This window comes from Sprattus sprattus (assembly GCF_963457725.1).
Source record: "Sprattus sprattus genome assembly, chromosome: 16".
In the NCBI taxonomy this organism is placed as follows: Eukaryota; Metazoa; Chordata; class Actinopteri; order Clupeiformes; family Clupeidae; genus Sprattus; species Sprattus sprattus.
In genome coordinates this window covers 3,586,858-3,604,026 of record NC_137914.1, presented here as the reverse complement: position 1 = coordinate 3,604,026, position 17,169 = coordinate 3,586,858, and the positions used below count along the sequence as shown (strand labels likewise).

The following is a 17,169-nucleotide window of genomic DNA, read 5'->3' as shown; positions in this document are numbered from 1 at the left end:
CTAGAAAAAAAAACCTGAAGTAACCCGGAAGTATGAATGTCGCATGCGCCAATCACAATGAAGGTGACCGAAGAGGGGGGAGTTGGGATATTTTCGACGCGCCGATTGGACAGACTCGTTCTTGACAATGACGCATGTACACATCTCCCCTGACATGTAGACCTATCAAATACAGAAATAGAAATCGCTCTAGGTGGTGGCAAGTAGGGGAAATTTTCCACTACAGGCCGATAAGTTACAGATGCTGTGTTGTATTTGTTAATGTAATAGTTTCACGTTTTAAATTTACCAAGTTAATCAGTAGGGAATATAGGTCCAAACCGGGGAGAAGGTTTCGTTGTCATTTGAAACCTAAACAACACATAGCCTGTTTCATCGAACCTTGGAAGAAATAATTAATCGTAAATTATAGGCTGTTAAGGCCAGAACTGAAGAAGAGTGATGGACTTTCTAGCGGGCTGCATAGGAGGTAAGTAAGAAATACTGTCTCATATTGACACATCGTTAACTATTACTAGCTAGCTTGCTAACCTTGGTATACTTCTTCAATCATGTGCCGGTAGCCTAATGCTCAGGTTAAGCCATTTAAGTCGGACTGACATGTCCGCCAGATAGTTCGTATGTAGGTATGGCTTATAATGAAATCGTCTGGATCTGCTCTTTTGTCAATGAACGTGAGTTGCGGCCGTATTTGTTTGTCTTTCATTAACCTTCTCAACTAGCAAAACTGCAAAAACGTTAATTTCAAACGTTCGCAATGAATTAATCCAATCACATGACGCAGCGTAAACATTTGACACAGGTAACACCCGGAAACGGTATCCTTCCTCCTAAGAATGTTTCTGACAGGTTTTCTTTCTTTCAAAAGAAAAGAAAATATATGATTCGTTATTCCTGAATGGAACTGAACAAAGCTACAAAACAACATTGGTTATGAGACGTGCATTTTAGAAGAACATCAATCTACTCATAATAAGCCTCTCGATTTGCTTATATGACATCTGGCAAAATAGACGGTACATAGACTGATCGCAACGTCCGGTGTATTGCTGAGAGAGGATCTTAATCCATACATTTATTTGAATTTGCAACTGTCATAGGCAAAACGCCTTACACCATCCAGCCAAATCAAAACAGCTCTAGCAACAGACCACCTTTAACTTGATGCTCTCACTTTTGGACTGAAATGCAAGCATGAAGGTCTGTACTGTACTGTACTGCAAGGTTCCAGGAACGGCTGAGAATAGAATGGCATGTACACACCCACACTGCAGCCAATGGGAAACCCCAGGAAGGTTGTTCCATTTTGACCATGTGGGTAGTGGGTGTAGTGGCCCTCACCTTCAAGACCCAGGCATACACGTGAGAGTGCAATAATATGTACCATAAAGAGGCACTGGCATGAGTGTTGGTGCAGATTACAGTCAGATGGGGTGTTGTAGGTGGGTGTTGATGTACAAAAGGATTAAAGATTTATTTTTCTTTCCTAGATGTCGGCTTTGTGATGTTTTTACTCAAAGTTTGACATCTACTTGTCGTTCATGGCAAGGTTTCTGCCTTAAAAAGCTGTAAGTCCTCTAGAAAATCACGGTCATTCTGACAAGTGCATGGGCTTGTCAGTGGTGTATATGGTGAGGTCACAGCGCCATGGCATGCGTTCCAGCCCAGAATACCTCACCCTGATTGGCCAGTATGAGCCAGTCCCCCTTACCCAGCTGGCAGTTGTGACAGGATCATCTGATATGTTTGGCATCTGATCAAATTGGTCTAGCTGTAAGAGTGTGTGTGGCGCGGTGAGGGGCCACGCCAGACTGACAGATACCCTGAAGTGTCTTAGACGGCAAACTTGGCTGAGCAGTCGAGGTTGCTGATGCTCTGTTTCATTCACAGGGCAGCTTAAGAAATAGGCTAACCTGAGGGACACACAGCCACCCAACACACACACACACACACACACACACACACACACACGGACCTGGCTTTTTCGTTTTAATACTGATCAGCACAGGACAGTACCGCCATAATCTGTTAGAAAGCAGGAGGTCAGACATTTAAACACAAAAATGGACTAAATGTGTAATTTATTGGTGACAGTGATGTGTTGAATTAAACTATCAGTTATAACATTTAAATGAATGGGAGGGGAATGAATTGGCCTGTTTAAGGTAATCAGTAATGTAATATAATGGAAGGGGAATGAAGACCTATGTCAACAGCGTTGTGTGATTCTTAGCCATGTCCCCAAAATAAACACTAGGCCTGTTATCACACTTTTGACTTGTCTCTATAGTTACAGCTCAGGAGGAGCATGCTGATGTTCCTCACGGCTGGGAATGCTTTTATTCCTAACTGCTGGGAGTGTTGTTATTCCTAACTGCTGGGAATGTTGTGTTGGTTCATTAATATTGCTTTTCTTGTGTCAGGTTAAACGAGCAGGGGTTGATTTAGACCCTTGAGGGGTGAGTGCCCAGACCAAGCAGGTCGGTCTTAGTTTATGTAATAAGATCCCATGGCCTTTTTATAAGACAGCGTACTTGACAGCATTTGCCCGAAGATATTTCTACTAAGTGCTGCATCATAGATCATGTATCTGGCTAATGCTGTTGCCTCTTGTCTTCTCCTTCCCCCCCTACCTGTTTCTTCAGGTGCTGCAGGAGTCTTGGTTGGTCATCCATTTGATACAGTCAAGGTGAGCATGTTGGTCTTTTAAAAGAGCTCAAATTACACTATTAAATAAACCAGTTAGAGACACTGTTTAGCCTTACTTGAGCCCATCCACCAATGGTGGTTTATCTGAAAGGGGGCAGTGGCAGAGTATGTTTTCTCCTCCTGATCCCAGATAAACTTGATAGGAACGCAGGCTGGAATGGGAAACACTGCATTAGAGTACGACTGTTTGGCATGTTTAAAAATACTTTGTTAGCTGTCTTCAAATAACAAAAAGATCATTGTCTCTCAAGTGCCCAAAGTTAGGAGACCTTGATTCCCCAATCAGAAGAGGAATTGGTTCCTGATGCGAAGTTTTTGTACAAGTGTTTTTGACAGTGGCATTCGACAGCTATCAGAGTATCCCAAGAAGCTGAACCTTCTTCTGTTCAGCCTTCAGCTTGTCTGTTGTCTCAGTGTGCCTGTCGTCTTAAATTTGAGTCCATTTCTCTTCAAATTAACAGGTTAGAGTTGTGAACAGGAACAGTATGTCTAGAGTCTGTCAAGAAAGACACAAAGAACAAAGTTCTAATTATAAACATGTTGCAGATCAACATCAAATAAATCAACGGCACACATGTGCAGCTGCTTTAGACAGGTTTCAGTTGCCTAGAAACTCTGACCATGACGAGACTAAATCGGATGATTTTATTCTCAAAGTACTTTGGATAATGTTTTTAGGTCCAGTAAGGTGCAGAACGTTTGAAAATGTTGATCATTTTTATTCAAAGCATCTTGTATAGGTGTTTATTTATCAATATAACTTTATTTATTTATTTCAATTATTTATTTATATAGATTTGACAATAATTGTTTTGCCATCAACTAGCCACCGTTGCTGATATGGCATTAAACCAAAATGTACTTACTGAGTACTACTAACTAAATGTACCAATGAGACTACTTATTTATGAATATTTATGTTTACTTAGTTTTAGGAAATGTCTTGTCTTATCTGTTGTGCCTGTGCACCTTTTATATGTTTCACTGTGGCAGAGTGGGAAACGTCCTATCGGTTCCTTTGACTGTCTTGACATATTAAGTTGTTGACCATAAAGCTACTTTGACTTTGACTTGTATCTGTCTGGCTTTTCGTCAGATATGACCACTCAGCTTGGCTGGGTGTCAGAAGCCATCATGTTGCCATAGAGATGTCTCTTTGAAGAACAGAGCTTAGAATGTGGCCAACAAACATTCAGGATAGAAATGGAATACATTCCAGTTTTACTGTGAGAGTGTAGGATCATTATTGTACTATTATAAAGGTGCACTGCTATTATGTGGTACAGGAGTGTAGTTTGTTGTATATTATCTGTATATTTAATTTCTCTCTCTGCTTAACTAGCAGTATCCTTCCAAACAATTTGATCCTTCGTAAGTTTCATTTTTGAATCCTGAAATGCTGGCTCTGTGAATAAGCTACTGTGTTACCATGTGCATGTGAGTGTGGGTGGACTGTAAATTACATTTACATTTAGTCATTTAGCAGACGCTTTTATCCAAAGCGACTCACAAGGATGTGTACACATTTTACATTAACACTGATGGCACACTGCACATCAGGAGCAATTAGGGGTTCAGTGCCTTACTCAAGGACGCTTCGACAGGGAAACGAACTAGCAACCTTCTGATTACTAAACGACTTCTCTCCCTCCTGTACCACTGTCGCCCCTCATGATTTGTTCCATGGTTGTCTCAATGTCTCTCTGCTGTTCTGTTTACACTCAGCTTAACTAGCAGTATCCTTCCAAACAATTCGATTCTTCGTAAGTTTCATTTTTGAATCCTGAAATGCTGGCTCTGTGAATAAGCTACTGTGTTACCATGTGCATTTGAGTGTGGGTGTGTGTGAGGATGTCTCATGGTTTTTTCATGGTTGTCCCATGGTTGTCTCAATGTCTCTCTGCTGTTCTGTTTACACTCAGGTCAGACTTCAGGTCCAGAGTGTGGAGAAACCCCTGTACAGAGGGACCTACCACTGCTTCCAGTCGATCGTACGCCAGGAATCGGTGAGTCTTACCTTCTATGTTCCACCATTCTGTCAGGTAGCTCCTCAAAGAGTCATTTGATTTGACAGTCATCACACAGCATGTTGATCTTCTGAGACACATAGATGCCACGCTCTCTTCAAACACACACACACACACACACACACACACACACACACACACACACACACACATACTCTCTGTAACACTGAATAGACACACACACGCACACACACACACACACACACACACACAAGCACACACACACATGCTCTCTGTAACACTGAATAGACACACACACACACACACACACACACACAAGCAGGACCACCTGACAGCAGCTGTCTCTCTAACAGATCCAGAACCACCCGGGTCCAGTTCTGCCTCCAGATCTGTTATGGATCTAGTAGGACTTAGAACCAGATTATTACAGTAAGCTTCTGATTGAGTCGAATTAAGGCCTGCAGTTACTTTAGACATTATGATATTAAATAATGGTCCGAACCACGCTGTTGTCTCCATGCAATTATTTCTGTTATTAGTTTCAGATTTGTAATTAAACTAATTTGTAATAACTAAATTGGCCAGTGAGACATTTTTAATTTGTCTAGTATGTTGTACTCCTACAGCACAGAATCATCCTCTTTAGTGGAGCTTGATCTATATAAGACATTTGGTAAGATAATCAACTGAAAATTATAGTCCGAACCATGCTGTTGTCTCCATGGAATTATTTCTGTTATTAGTTTCAGATTTGTAATTAAACTAATTTGTAATAACTAAATTGGTTGATCTATGAGATATTTTGGTAAGATAATCAACTGAAAATCCCTAAGTGAATGACTGCTCTTCCAAATCAGATGCACGGGCTGTATAAAGGCGTGGGCTCGCCCATGATGGGCCTGACGTTCATCAACGCCATCGTGTTCGGCGTCCAGGGCAACGCCATGCGCCTGCTGGGTCAGGACACGCCCCTGAACCAGTTCCTGGCGGGCGCGGCGGCCGGGACCATCCAGTGTGTGATCTGCTGCCCGATGGAGCTGGCCAAGACGCGCATGCAGATGCAGGGCACGGGCGAGAAGAAGAAGTCCTCGCGGAAGGTCTACAAGAACTCGCTGGACTGCCTGGCGCGCATCTACCAGCGCGAGGGCCTGCGGGGCGTCAACCGCGGCATGGTGACCACGCTGGTGCGCGAGACCCCCGGCTTCGGAGTCTACTTCCTGGCGTACGACCTGCTGACGACCAGGTTCGGCTGCGAGCCCGACGACCCGTACATGATCCCCAAGCTTCTGTTCTGCGGCGGCATGTCGGGCATCGCCTCCTGGCTCTCCACGTACCCTGTGGACGTGATCAAGTCGCGGCTGCAGGCGGACGGCGTGGGGGGCGTGTACCGCTACAGCAGCATCATGGACTGCGTGAGGCAGAGTGTGGCCAACGAGGGCTGGACGGTGTTCACGCGCGGGCTCACCTCCACGCTGCTCCGAGCGTTCCCCGTCAACGCCACCACCTTCGCCACCGTCACGCTCGTGCTCATGTACGCGCGCGGCGAAACCGGCGGGGCCAGCGACTGTGAGACTGCCGCCGGGGTGCCGATCGCTGCCACCACGGCACAGACACAGACCCACAGCACCTCCCTGCAGACCCAAGCCAGCAGCCTGTAACCCCCTGAGCCCACAGTGGCACACACACGCACACACACACACACACACACTTGAGACACGTGTTGCAGACATGACCATGTATAGAGTATAAGAGGCACATGTACATAAGAAATGCCCTAATATGCAACTGAACCTATTTATGTTTTCTTTCTTTTACAATATGCCTTAAGAAGAGAAAATATGTTCTGCTGTTCTTCTGGAGGAGTCTGGGTTTGAAGGTTTAGTAGAAATAGACGTATTAGGTTGGGTCTGAACTATGACCCAGAGTGACCTGCCTCTCCTCCTCCTCCTCCTCCTGTCCCACCCCGACCCCTTACTCCCCTCCTCCTCCTCCTCTTCTTGTCCTTCCTCCTCCTCCCCTCCCACTCCATCCTCTTTCTCTTCTTTCTTCTCTCCTTCTTACTCTTCTTCGTACTCCTCCCCATCCTCCTCCTCCTGTCCCACCCCCACCCCTTACTCCCTTCCTCCTCCTCCTCCTCTTCTTGTTCTTCCTCCTCCTCCCCTCCCACTCCATCCTCTTTCTCTTCGTTCTTCTCTCCTTCTTACTCTTCTTCGTACTCCTCCCCATCCTCATCCTCCTGTCCCACCCCCACCCCTTACTCCCTTCCTCCTCCTCCTCCTCTTCTTGTTCTTCTTCTTCCTCCCCTCCCACTCCATCCTCTTTCTCTTCGTTCTTCTCTCCTTCTACTCCCCTTCATCCTCCTCTTCGCCTGGGATGTCCTCCTACTGATGACCTTGCCTTTATACACCAGGCATGGCAGAACCTTGTAGCATGAGAAAAATATATTTTCTATGTGTGCAGAGTAATAAGAAACTGTGTCCTGTGAACATTTACTTTTTTGATGAGATGTATTTATGTTGTTTCTTCTTTTCGTTTGTTTCTGTTTTTCTCTGCTTTCAGAACCAAAACTACCTCCTCTAAAGAAATAGCATGAATAATCAGAGGTAAACATTATTAGAAGAAAAGCCTATAAAATAGCACAAAAAGGAAATAAAAAAGGTACTTTTCTGCCCACAACTAAGTGGACAAAGCTAAACCACTTTTGAGCATTGATGTTAAACAGGGTGGTGAGCATGACATCACAGCGTGTTGTATAGCGTGTGTGTGTGTGTGTATCCAAGGGTCTTGCTCTTTTGCCCTTGTAGTCGTATGTATGGAGATACATCCTTTACCACTATGTCCTTTTCCTGTGAATGTATTATTCTTTTGACGTTGTTCTTGCCTGTGTCTTTGTTGGATATGATGTTAGTTAAGCCAGACAATCCTGCATTGTCTGATTAAAAAAATGTTGACCTCTAATTGAGGTGCACAGGAGCACTTAGGGAATACTGCCTATGGGTCGGAACCACTGACTATGGGTTGGAACCACTGACTGGCCGTGGTATTAAGCATCCTTACACGTTTTCAGTTGTCAAAATGTACTGTTATATCTTCATAGGTCTTCTGTCCCTTGCGGTGTCACTGCTAAGTAAACCAGTGAGGGTTATGTGTTTTAGAACTGGTGGTCTCGCTCTGAAGACTATGAGACTGATGAGCATCAGTAGCGCCAGTGTCCTACTGAGGGCGTTGTGTGGACGGGAAGAGTATTTTTTTTACCCTTGCTGCTGTAAGCAAAGCAAATGCTGCAATCTCATGAGCCCTTGTAAAGGTCCAAATATGTGTAAGGGAAAGAGGAGAAGACGAAGATGAGGATGATGGAGGACTTCATGAATGTAAAAAAAATGGAGAGGAAAACAGAACTTTAGAAATGAGTTTAGAACATGCCAGTCTCCCAGTAACCTTGGGTGGGTAAAAACTGGATGGTAGATAGACAGGAAAAGCTGCTAAGGAATGTGGGTGATGGTGATGATGATAATGCTGCTGTTACTTTTGTTGAGTTGGCAGGCTGTCTGACATAAGGTTTGGTCAAGAATAAGGTCAAATAAAACTATTCAAATGGGAAATAAACACATGAGAGTGAGGCGATTTATACGTAATGTGTGTATTATTTGCTGGGTAACTTTAAAGGAATGTAAATGTTGTATTCAAGGAAGTTGTTAATATATTGAACTCTGTTTCCGTATGCTTTTCAGTTTTGAATTAACCTCTGTTGTTGTGTTGTTCTGGATGTCATTGAAGTGTAAGCACATGTAGAGAGAGCTCAAGCAGACTATTTTTGTAAGACATTGATAAATCTAACTTAACTGGGTTATTAAGTATAGTTTTGATGATATTGTTGCTGAACCAAATTGTTCTTGCCCTGCTGGAGTGAAATAAGATTTGGAAATAAAGAAATAACTTGAGCCTTTGTTTTGTTTGTTTTTCCCCCCATTCTACATGCTGGAAAATATATGTATTCTTTGACCCAGTTTCACCGCAATCAGTTAGCAAAATTATTTAGTTTTCTGCATAGGTTTTTAATAATAATAATTGTAAAGGACTTTAATCTCACAAGTAACACACTGCACACGCAGAACTGAGGTCGTTTGTGAATTTAGCTACTGCATTTATCCCATCCCGGGCTGTCCTTCCTCCAGGAGCAGTGGGCAGCCTTTAGGCGCCCGGGGACCAGGTGAGGTGAATTGTCTGTCTTGGTGGAGGAAGTGGAGAAAACCCCTTGTGAACATGGGGAGAACATGCAAACTCCACACAGAAAGGCCTGGGAGTTTATGGTCTCTTGTCTAACCCTCAAGTCCTCCGTCATGCAATTCCCTCAGTAGTCTGCAGGGGTCAGTGTTGACCATGTTTCATTTCATTAACTCACCATCATGTTTACAGGTGAGGTGATTTAAGAGGTGCATGTATTTGAAGGTAAAAGTTATGTTCAGGCAAATTCTGCTTTTCTACAATATAGCATTAAGAAAAGCATTGCTGTACTAACAGATATTTTGTCACGGTTTTATTCAACATTTATTCAGTACTAAAACCCAATTGATGAAGTAGTCTGCTAGATGATCTTAAATTGAAATAAAACCATTTCCATCAGAACATTGCAAATTTATTTGCCTTATTTCAGAGAGGATAAAAGGGATCCACATTACAGTAGAGCTGAGTTTTAAAGTATAGTATCAGTGACATACCACCATTTTTGTCCTACCAGTATCACAAACAGGACTGTCAATAGATGCAGACAAAGCAAAATAATCACATATCCTCACATTGTTTTTGTAAGGCCTAAACAGCGCAGTGGTGCTTTAATATCACCATGAAACGCCAGTTTTTCAACACAACTCCAAATAAATTTAAGGTAACAAAATCTCCTCTTAGATTTTAGTCATTCGAAACACTTGGGTATAGGACCATGGAATTTGTGATTTCTGGGTCATCTGATGATGTCATTACTCATCTGGCGACTTCTTGGTGGACACACCGTCTCTGGTCTTTGCCCGGAGCTTGTTAACCTGGGATTCTGCGATGTCTGCTCGCTCCTCTGCCTCCTCCAGCTCATGCTGCAGCTTGCGTAGCTTGGCCAGGTTGCCGTTAGCCTGCTCTTCCGCCTCTTCAGCGGAGCGCTTGTAGGACTTCACCTTCAGCTGGAGCTTGTCAACCAGGTCCTGGATCCGGGCCATGTTCTTCTTGTCCTCCTCTGTCTGGTAGGTGAGCTCCTTGATGCGTCGCTCATACTTCCTGACGCCCTTGATGGACTCCACTCCTCTCTTCTGCTCTGCCTCCACCTCACCCTCCAGCTCTCGGATGCGAGACTCCATCTTCTGAAGCTGCTTCTTTCCTCCCTTCATGGCTATCTGCTCGGCCTCGTCTAGGCGGTGCTGCAGGTCCTTGATAGTCTGCTCCATGTTCTTCTTCATGCGCTCCAAGTGGGCGCTGGTGTCCTGCTCCTTCTTCAGCTCCTCCGCCATCATGGCCGCGTCCGTGATGGCTTTCTTTGCCTTCTCTTCAGCATTGCGGCTCTCCTGAATGACCTCCTCCATTTCTGTCTGGATCTGAAGCAGGTCCGATTCTTGCTTCTTCTTCTGGTTGAGGAGGCCGGTGTTCTGAGAGTGCAGGAGCTGCATCCTCTCTGTCGCATCTATCAGCTCCTGCTCAGCCAGCTTGCGTCCCCTCTCCGTCTGCTCAAGGACCGCCCTCAGCTCCTCCAGCTCGGCTAGGATCAGGTTGTTTCTACGCTCCAGCAGAGTGATGTTCTCCTTCAGGTCATCGTTGCCGTGGGTGGAGTCATCCAGCTGCAGCTGGGTGTCCTTGAGATATGCCTGGATGGTCTTCAGCTGCTTCTGAGCGTCGGCAGCCTGCCGGTTAGCCTGGCTAAGCTGGATCTCCATCTCATTGAGGTCACCATCCATTTTCTTCTTGATCCTTAGGGCCTCGTTTCGGCTCCTTGTCTCAGAGTCAAGAGAGGTCTGAAGAGAGTCCACCATTCGTTGGTTGTTCCTTTTGGCTTGCTCCATCTCCTCATCCTTCTCTGCCAGCTTGCGCTCCATGTCAGCTTTCACCTGGTTGAACTCCAGCTGAGCTCGAAGGATCTTTCCCTCTTCGTGCTCCAGAGAACCCTCCGCCTCTTCCAGGGCAGACTGCAGGTCGGCTCTCTCTTGCTCAAGCTGCTTCCTGAGCTTCTCCAGCTCATGGACACTCTTCCCTCCGTCTCCCAGCTGGTCGGTCAGGTCTGAGATCTCCTCCTGCAGGTTCTTGTTTTCTCGTTTGGTTGTCTCCAGATGATCCAGGGCCTCCTCGTAAGCATTTTTCAGCTTGAAGAGCTCGGTGCTGAGGGAACGCGCCTCCTTCTGTGCGGCCTCAAGCTCACACTGTGACTCCTCATACTTTTGCTTCATGTCCGCGACGACTTTATCAAAGGATCTCTGCTTTTTGTCCAGAGTAGCAGAGGCTGCGTTGGCTCTCTCCAGGTCCAACATCAAGTCTTCGATCTCATTCTGAAGGCGATGTTTGGTCTTCTCGAGGGAGGAACACTTTGCATTCACAGCCTCGACTGCTTCCTCAGCCTCCTGCAGCCTCTGGACCAGCTTCTTCTTGGCCTCCTCTAGCTCTTCCGTCCTCTGGATCCCATCAGTTTCATACTTTGCCCTCCATGTGGCGGATTCAGTGTTGGCTTTGGAGAGGGCTCGCTGCAGTTCTGCTTTCGCCTCCTGCTCCTCCTCGAACTGCTCCCTCAATAGGTCACAGTCATGCCGAGCCGACTGCACGGCGTGCGCCAGAGCGTTCTTCGCCTTCACCTCCTCTTCCAGCTGTCTCCTCAGGTCTTCCACTTGCTGGGTGAATGACATCTTCCCTCTGGTGAGCTGAGATATCAAGCTTTCCTTTTCCTCCAGCTGCCGTCCAAATTCTCCATTTTCAGTGACTAGCCTCGCCCTCTGCACAGAGAAGTCGTTCAGGGCCCTTTGAGACTCCTCAGCCCTTGACTTGTGCTCATTCATCTGGTCCTCCAGGGAACGACCCATTTTCTCCAGGTTGACTTTGGCCTTCACCACACTCTCCATGTTTGAGGACATGTCATCCAGTTCTAGCTTCAGCTCACTCTTCTCTTTCTCCAGCTTCTGCTTTACTCTCTGCAGATTGTCGAGCTGCTCACCCAGTTCAGCCACGCTATCAGCGTGCTTCTTCCGAAGGGAGGCAGAGGTGGCCTCGTGTTGAAGTGTCGCCTCTTCAAGGTCTCTTCGGAGCTTCATGAACTCGGCCTCTCTCTTCTTGTTGAGCTCAACCTGAGCGCCAGTGGCTCCGCCTGCCTCCTCCAGACGTTCGCTGATGTCCTCCAGTTCTCGGGACAGATCGGATCTCTGCTTCTCCACTTTAGCCCGGGCTGCACGTTCGGCATCTAACTCCTCCTCGAGCTCTTCGATGCGAGCTTGGTTCTCCTTCAGTTTCTTCTGGAGCTGCACACCCACCACCTGCCCGTCTTCAACTTTGCCGCTCAGTGCACTGATCTCAAAGTCTTTCTTCTTTAGTTTGTCCTCTAACTGCTGTCTATCATTTTCCAAGTCCATCACATTCTCTTGGGTGAGTTTGAGATCCCCTTCAAGCTTTCTTTTGCCACGTTCCAGGTCCATTCTCACCTTTTTTTCTTGTTCCAGAGAACCTTCTATGTCATCCACCTGTTGTTCAAGCTTTATCTTTGCTTTGTTCAGCGTATTGGCCTTGTCCTCCTCACCCTGAAGGTCATCTAGCGTTTGCTGATGTGCCTCCTGAAGTGCCTTCTTCTCTTTCGTCAGCTTCATGATACTTTCATCCTGAGAGGCCATTTCCTCAGTGAGATTCTTCACCTTGTTTTCAGTAGCATGTTTCTCCTTCTCCACCTTGGCCAAAGTCAGCTCAAGGTCATCGATGTCTTTCTTGAGCTCTGAGCATTCGTCCTCCAGCTTCCGTTTCTTTGCGGTGAGATCTGCGTTCATCTCCTCTTCGTCCTCCAGCCTCTCTGTCATATCCTTCACCTTGGACTCCATTTGTATCTTGCTTTTGATCAACTGTTCGCATCGCTCTTCTGCGTCAGTCACTGTGTCCGACTCGGACTGCAGCTGAAGGAGTAAGTCATTCTTCTCCTGGACGACTGCCACCATCTTCTCCTCCAGTTCCTTTCTCCTGATCTCTGATTTCTCCAGGGCCTCTTTGATCTTGTGGAACTCATCCTTAATGTTGGCCATCTCTTTCTCAGATTCGGCGCTCTTGAGGAGCGGCTTTATCTTGAAGAACATCTTCATCCAGGGCCAGTTCTTCACGCCCAGGAAAGATCGAAGATTCCACTGGATCACCATTAAGGCATCTCTACGTTCCACAAGCTTCAGGTACTCCACTCGCATTAGTATGCCTCTCGCGTTGGCCTGGATCCTTGTGATAATGCGGGACAGTTGCTCATCCCTCATCTCCTCCAGCACCCCAAGCAAGCCAGCTTTAAAGAAGACTTTTGTGTGCCCAAACTTGTACTGGGTGTGGTCAATGTCCAGAGAACCAAGCAGTTTTTCTGCGCTCTTCTTGCTGTCCATGAACTGACCCTCGGGGATGGCTGAGGCATTCAGTATTCTGTACCTCTGCTTGAAGTCACCATAGAGGACTCTATTTGGGAAGCCCTTCCTGCAGATCCTGATGCCCTCCAACACGCCATTACAGCGAAGCTGGTGCATGACAAGGCAGTTGTCCATCTCTCCTGGTGTCTTGGTCTCATTAGGGATCAAGCAACGGACAAAGTGGGGGTGAGTGGTCTTCAGATTGTTCATCAGCTTGTTGAGATTTTCTCTGTGCAAGGCGGACACTGTTTGGAAAGATCCGCCCTTCTTCTTGCCGCCCTTGGCCCCCGCCTTGTCTGCACCCTCAGTAACTGCAAGGGAAGAGAACAGATTACTCAGCAGCTTGAGAGAGGACTTTGAGTACAGTGCCACCACACTCTCATTAAGAGGGTCTTTGTTCTTCACAAGCCAGCCGCCGATGTTGTAGTCAACTATGCCGGCGTAATGGACCAAAGCAAAATGAGCCTCGGCTTTTCCCTTTGCCGGACGTGGTTTTTGGAACATGGCATTCTTGCCCAGGTGGTTGTCATACAGCTTTGACTTGAATGTCTGGTCGCTCGCCTTAGGAAACATGCACTCTTCCTCTAAAATAGACATAATCCCAAGGGGCTTTTCAATGAGGTCGAGGCAGGCCTGTAAGTCCATGCCAAAGTCAACAAACTCCCAGTCAATTCCCTCCTTCTTGTACTCCTCTTGCTCCAGCACAAACATGTGGTGGTTGAAAAACTGTTGCAGTCTCTCGTTAGTGAAATTGATGCACAGCTGCTCAAAGGTGTTGAAGTCAAAGATCTCAAATCCTGCAATGTCCAGCACTCCTATAAAAAGGTGACGAGGCTGTTTGGTGTCTAGGGAATGGTTGATTCGAACCACCATCCAGTTAAACATCTTCTCGTAAACTGACTTAGCCAGTGCACCAATTGAGTAATAGACCTGGTCTACAGTCTGACCTTTGGTGACGTACTCATTGCCTACCTTGACCCTAGGGTGGCAGATTCCTTTGAGGAGATCTGCAGAGTTTAAGCCCATCAGGAAGGCCGCCTTGTCAGCAGACTCTGTGCCATCTGGCTCGGCCTGCTCTTCTCTCTGTTTCTGCTTGAACTTCATGTTGCCATAGTGCATGATGGCCCCAGTCATCTTGTAGATTCCCATCTTCTCCTCTGCAGTGAAGCCGAGCACATCAAAGGCACTGTCAGTGGCAACCAGTTCCTCTGAATCATCAATGGAAGTGACTGCGATCTCTCCTTGAGACACATAGGAGTAATCATAAGGGTTGTTGGTGATCAGCAACATATCGAGCAGCTCCGGCTTTTTATTGGACATGATCTGATAGAAGATGTGATAGTCCCTCTCAGCCTTAAGCTGAAAGGTCACCCTGGATTTTTCCAAGAGGTAAGTCTCAACGTCGGCAGAGGCTAGTTTTCCACTGGTTCCGAAGTGAATACGGATGAATTTGCCAAAGCGAGAGGAGTTGTCATTCCTTAACGTTTTGGCATTCCCAAACGCCTCCAGTGCAGGGTTGGCCTGGATGATTTGGTCTTCCAAGGTTCCCTTACTGGCATCCTTTTTGCTCTGGGCACCGCCTGAAGCCGCAATGCTGGCAAAGTACTGGATGACTCTCTTGGTGTTCACGGTCTTCCCGGCACCGGATTCTCCGGTGATGAGGACGGACTGGTTCTCCCGGTCAGTGAGCATGTACTGATAGGCGTTATCGGAGATGGAGAAGATGTGCGGAGGCGCCTCTGTTCTCTTTTTCCCTCTGTAGGCAGCGACTACCTCTGTATCGTACACAGGCAGCCACTTGTAGGGGTTCACAGTGACACAGAACAGCCCAGAGTAGGTGTAGATCATCCATGCTGCGTAACGCTCTTTGAGGTTGAACAGCACAGCAGGCTCATGGAGGAAGGTGAACATCGCCATGTCCTCAATCTTGTCGAACTTCGGCGGGTTCTGAGGGTGGACGTCGGAGTCCTTGACGGTCACAGTTTTGCCCTCCGCAGTGTTAACGGTGACCTTTCCTCCATCTTTGCTGACAACCTGTCCCTTGACGTATTCCACTTTTTCATCAACAACGAAGCACTCAACCTTGATGTCAAACTGCCTGGTTTGAGCTTCGAGGCGTTCCTTGTCCGACTTTCGTAGGAAGGGCGCAGCCTTCCCAAACGCTTCCATCATAAGGTCTCCCATCGTGTCTGTTCACAGCAAAGACAAAATAGTAAGAACAAAAGCCGTTCTTTTAAGACAGAGAGGCACTGAGGGCGCCTGGACAGACTGGAACACTGGCCCCAACAGACAGCGGTTCTTTATAAAGGGACTCCCGCATGCCAAATTAGGACAGGAGACGCAACCGATAAGAAGATAAGAGGGGAAAGGAGAGAGAAATAACAGACCAAATGCTCCCATCCCCAGAGACAGAGGTGGTAAGTGGTTTTGGGGCATCTCTGCGACCTTAACGTGTTAATTTCCATTTTAGGAAGAATCACACCTCTGTTACTAGGTCCTCCTGCTGACTATCTTGGATGTATTTATAACCTCCCAGTTTAGGACAAACATGTAAAGCTTATGCTCAAGGCAGACTTTTACATGATGTCTTTGAAATCCAATCAGATTGGGAGTAATTTGTTAGAATACTTCATGTCTTGTGCACAGAATAAATATGATTTTCAATTCTCTTTGCATCCTACAGAAACCGAAATAGGAAATGATCCAGGGGATAACATGCAGTTTTCCCTCAAATGAAACAAAATAATCTACTGTAACGTGGAGGACCTTTTGGGAAGTGCAAATGTTTTTTTACTTCATTGGTAACACTTGATTTGGATAGTCCACCTTCACTGAATTCATATTCAGTCTTTCTAACTGTTCACTAAACATCACCTTAACTTAACCCAACCCCTAACCCTAACCATAGTTAACAGAGTTTCAACAAATAGTTTGTTTATTATTTCGGCCGCTGAACATAGTCTACAGTAAAGGGGACCTTTCTTATAAAGTGTGACCAGTTGTGTGTGTGTGTGTGTGTGTGTGTGTGTGTGTGTGTGTGTGTGTGTGTGTGTGTGTGTGTGTGTGTGTGTGTGTGTTTGGATGGAATGTATGAGAGGCTCTGTGTGCCTTTAGTTGGTCTTTATCTTCCGTTTCTCTGACAGACGACCCTGGCACCTCTCATGCCCGTCCCTGTCACACAGATCATCTCCTCTTAGCAGTCCTCCCGAAATAGAGCTCCAGGGTGGTTGCCAGACCAAAGGTGCCTCACACACACACACACACAAACACACACACACACACACACACAGACACACACTCACACTAACACACACACACACACACAAACACACACACACTCTCACACACACACACACACGCACAAATACTCACACACACACACTTACCTTATATTTAGTTTATAAGACTACAGATGTTGTCTTAATTGTGCACATAATTGTGCTAATGAAAATAACATGTGCCCACGCACACACACATACATACACACACACACACACTCACACACGGCTACATACGCACACACAAACACACACACACACTCTCACACACACACACACCGAATACTCACACACACACACACACACACACCCACACACTCTTACCTTATATTTAGTTTAATTGTGCTACTGAAAATAAAATGGACCCACTCACACACACACAGACACACACACACACATACACACAAAGCTATTGAAAATAACATGGGGCCCACACACACACACACAAACACACAAGGCTATTGAAAATAACATGGGGCCCACACACACACACACACACACACACACACACACACACACACACACACACACACACACACACACAGGCTACTGAAAATAGTGTGCGCCTACTTATTGATTTGCATTCATTGT

The 17,169-nt window shown here is 46.2% G+C and overlaps 2 protein-coding genes across 3 annotated transcripts; one reads left to right on the top strand and one right to left on the bottom strand.

Annotated features, from left to right (window-relative positions):
• Window positions 1-100: 100 nt before the first annotated feature.
• LOC308377864 (mitochondrial basic amino acids transporter-like) lies at window positions 101-8,638 on the top strand. 2 transcript variants are annotated; one of them, XM_080854626.1, is made up of 4 exons: window positions 101-469; window positions 2,646-2,689; window positions 4,632-4,715; window positions 5,555-8,638. In XM_080854626.1, exons 1-4 carry the CDS (start codon window positions 442-444, stop codon window positions 6,353-6,355), a joined length of 957 nt encoding a protein of 318 aa, XP_080710752.1. In that variant the 5' UTR covers window positions 101-441; the 3' UTR covers window positions 6,356-8,638. The 2 variants fall into 2 exon arrangements, with proteins under 2 accessions (XP_080710752.1, XP_080710753.1); XM_080854627.1 differs by lacking the exon at window positions 101-469 and adding an exon at window positions 5,051-5,126 and having other exon boundaries at window positions 2,644-2,689.
• A 1,035-nt stretch (window positions 8,639-9,673) lies between these two features.
• myh6 (myosin, heavy chain 6, cardiac muscle, alpha) lies at window positions 9,674-15,484 on the bottom strand (the record flags this gene model as incomplete). The annotated part of the gene is made up of 1 exon (XM_080854337.1): window positions 9,674-15,484. One exon carries the CDS (start codon window positions 15,482-15,484, stop codon window positions 9,674-9,676), a length of 5,811 nt encoding a protein of 1,936 aa, XP_080710463.1.
• Between the last annotated feature and the right edge of the window lie 1,685 nt (window positions 15,485-17,169).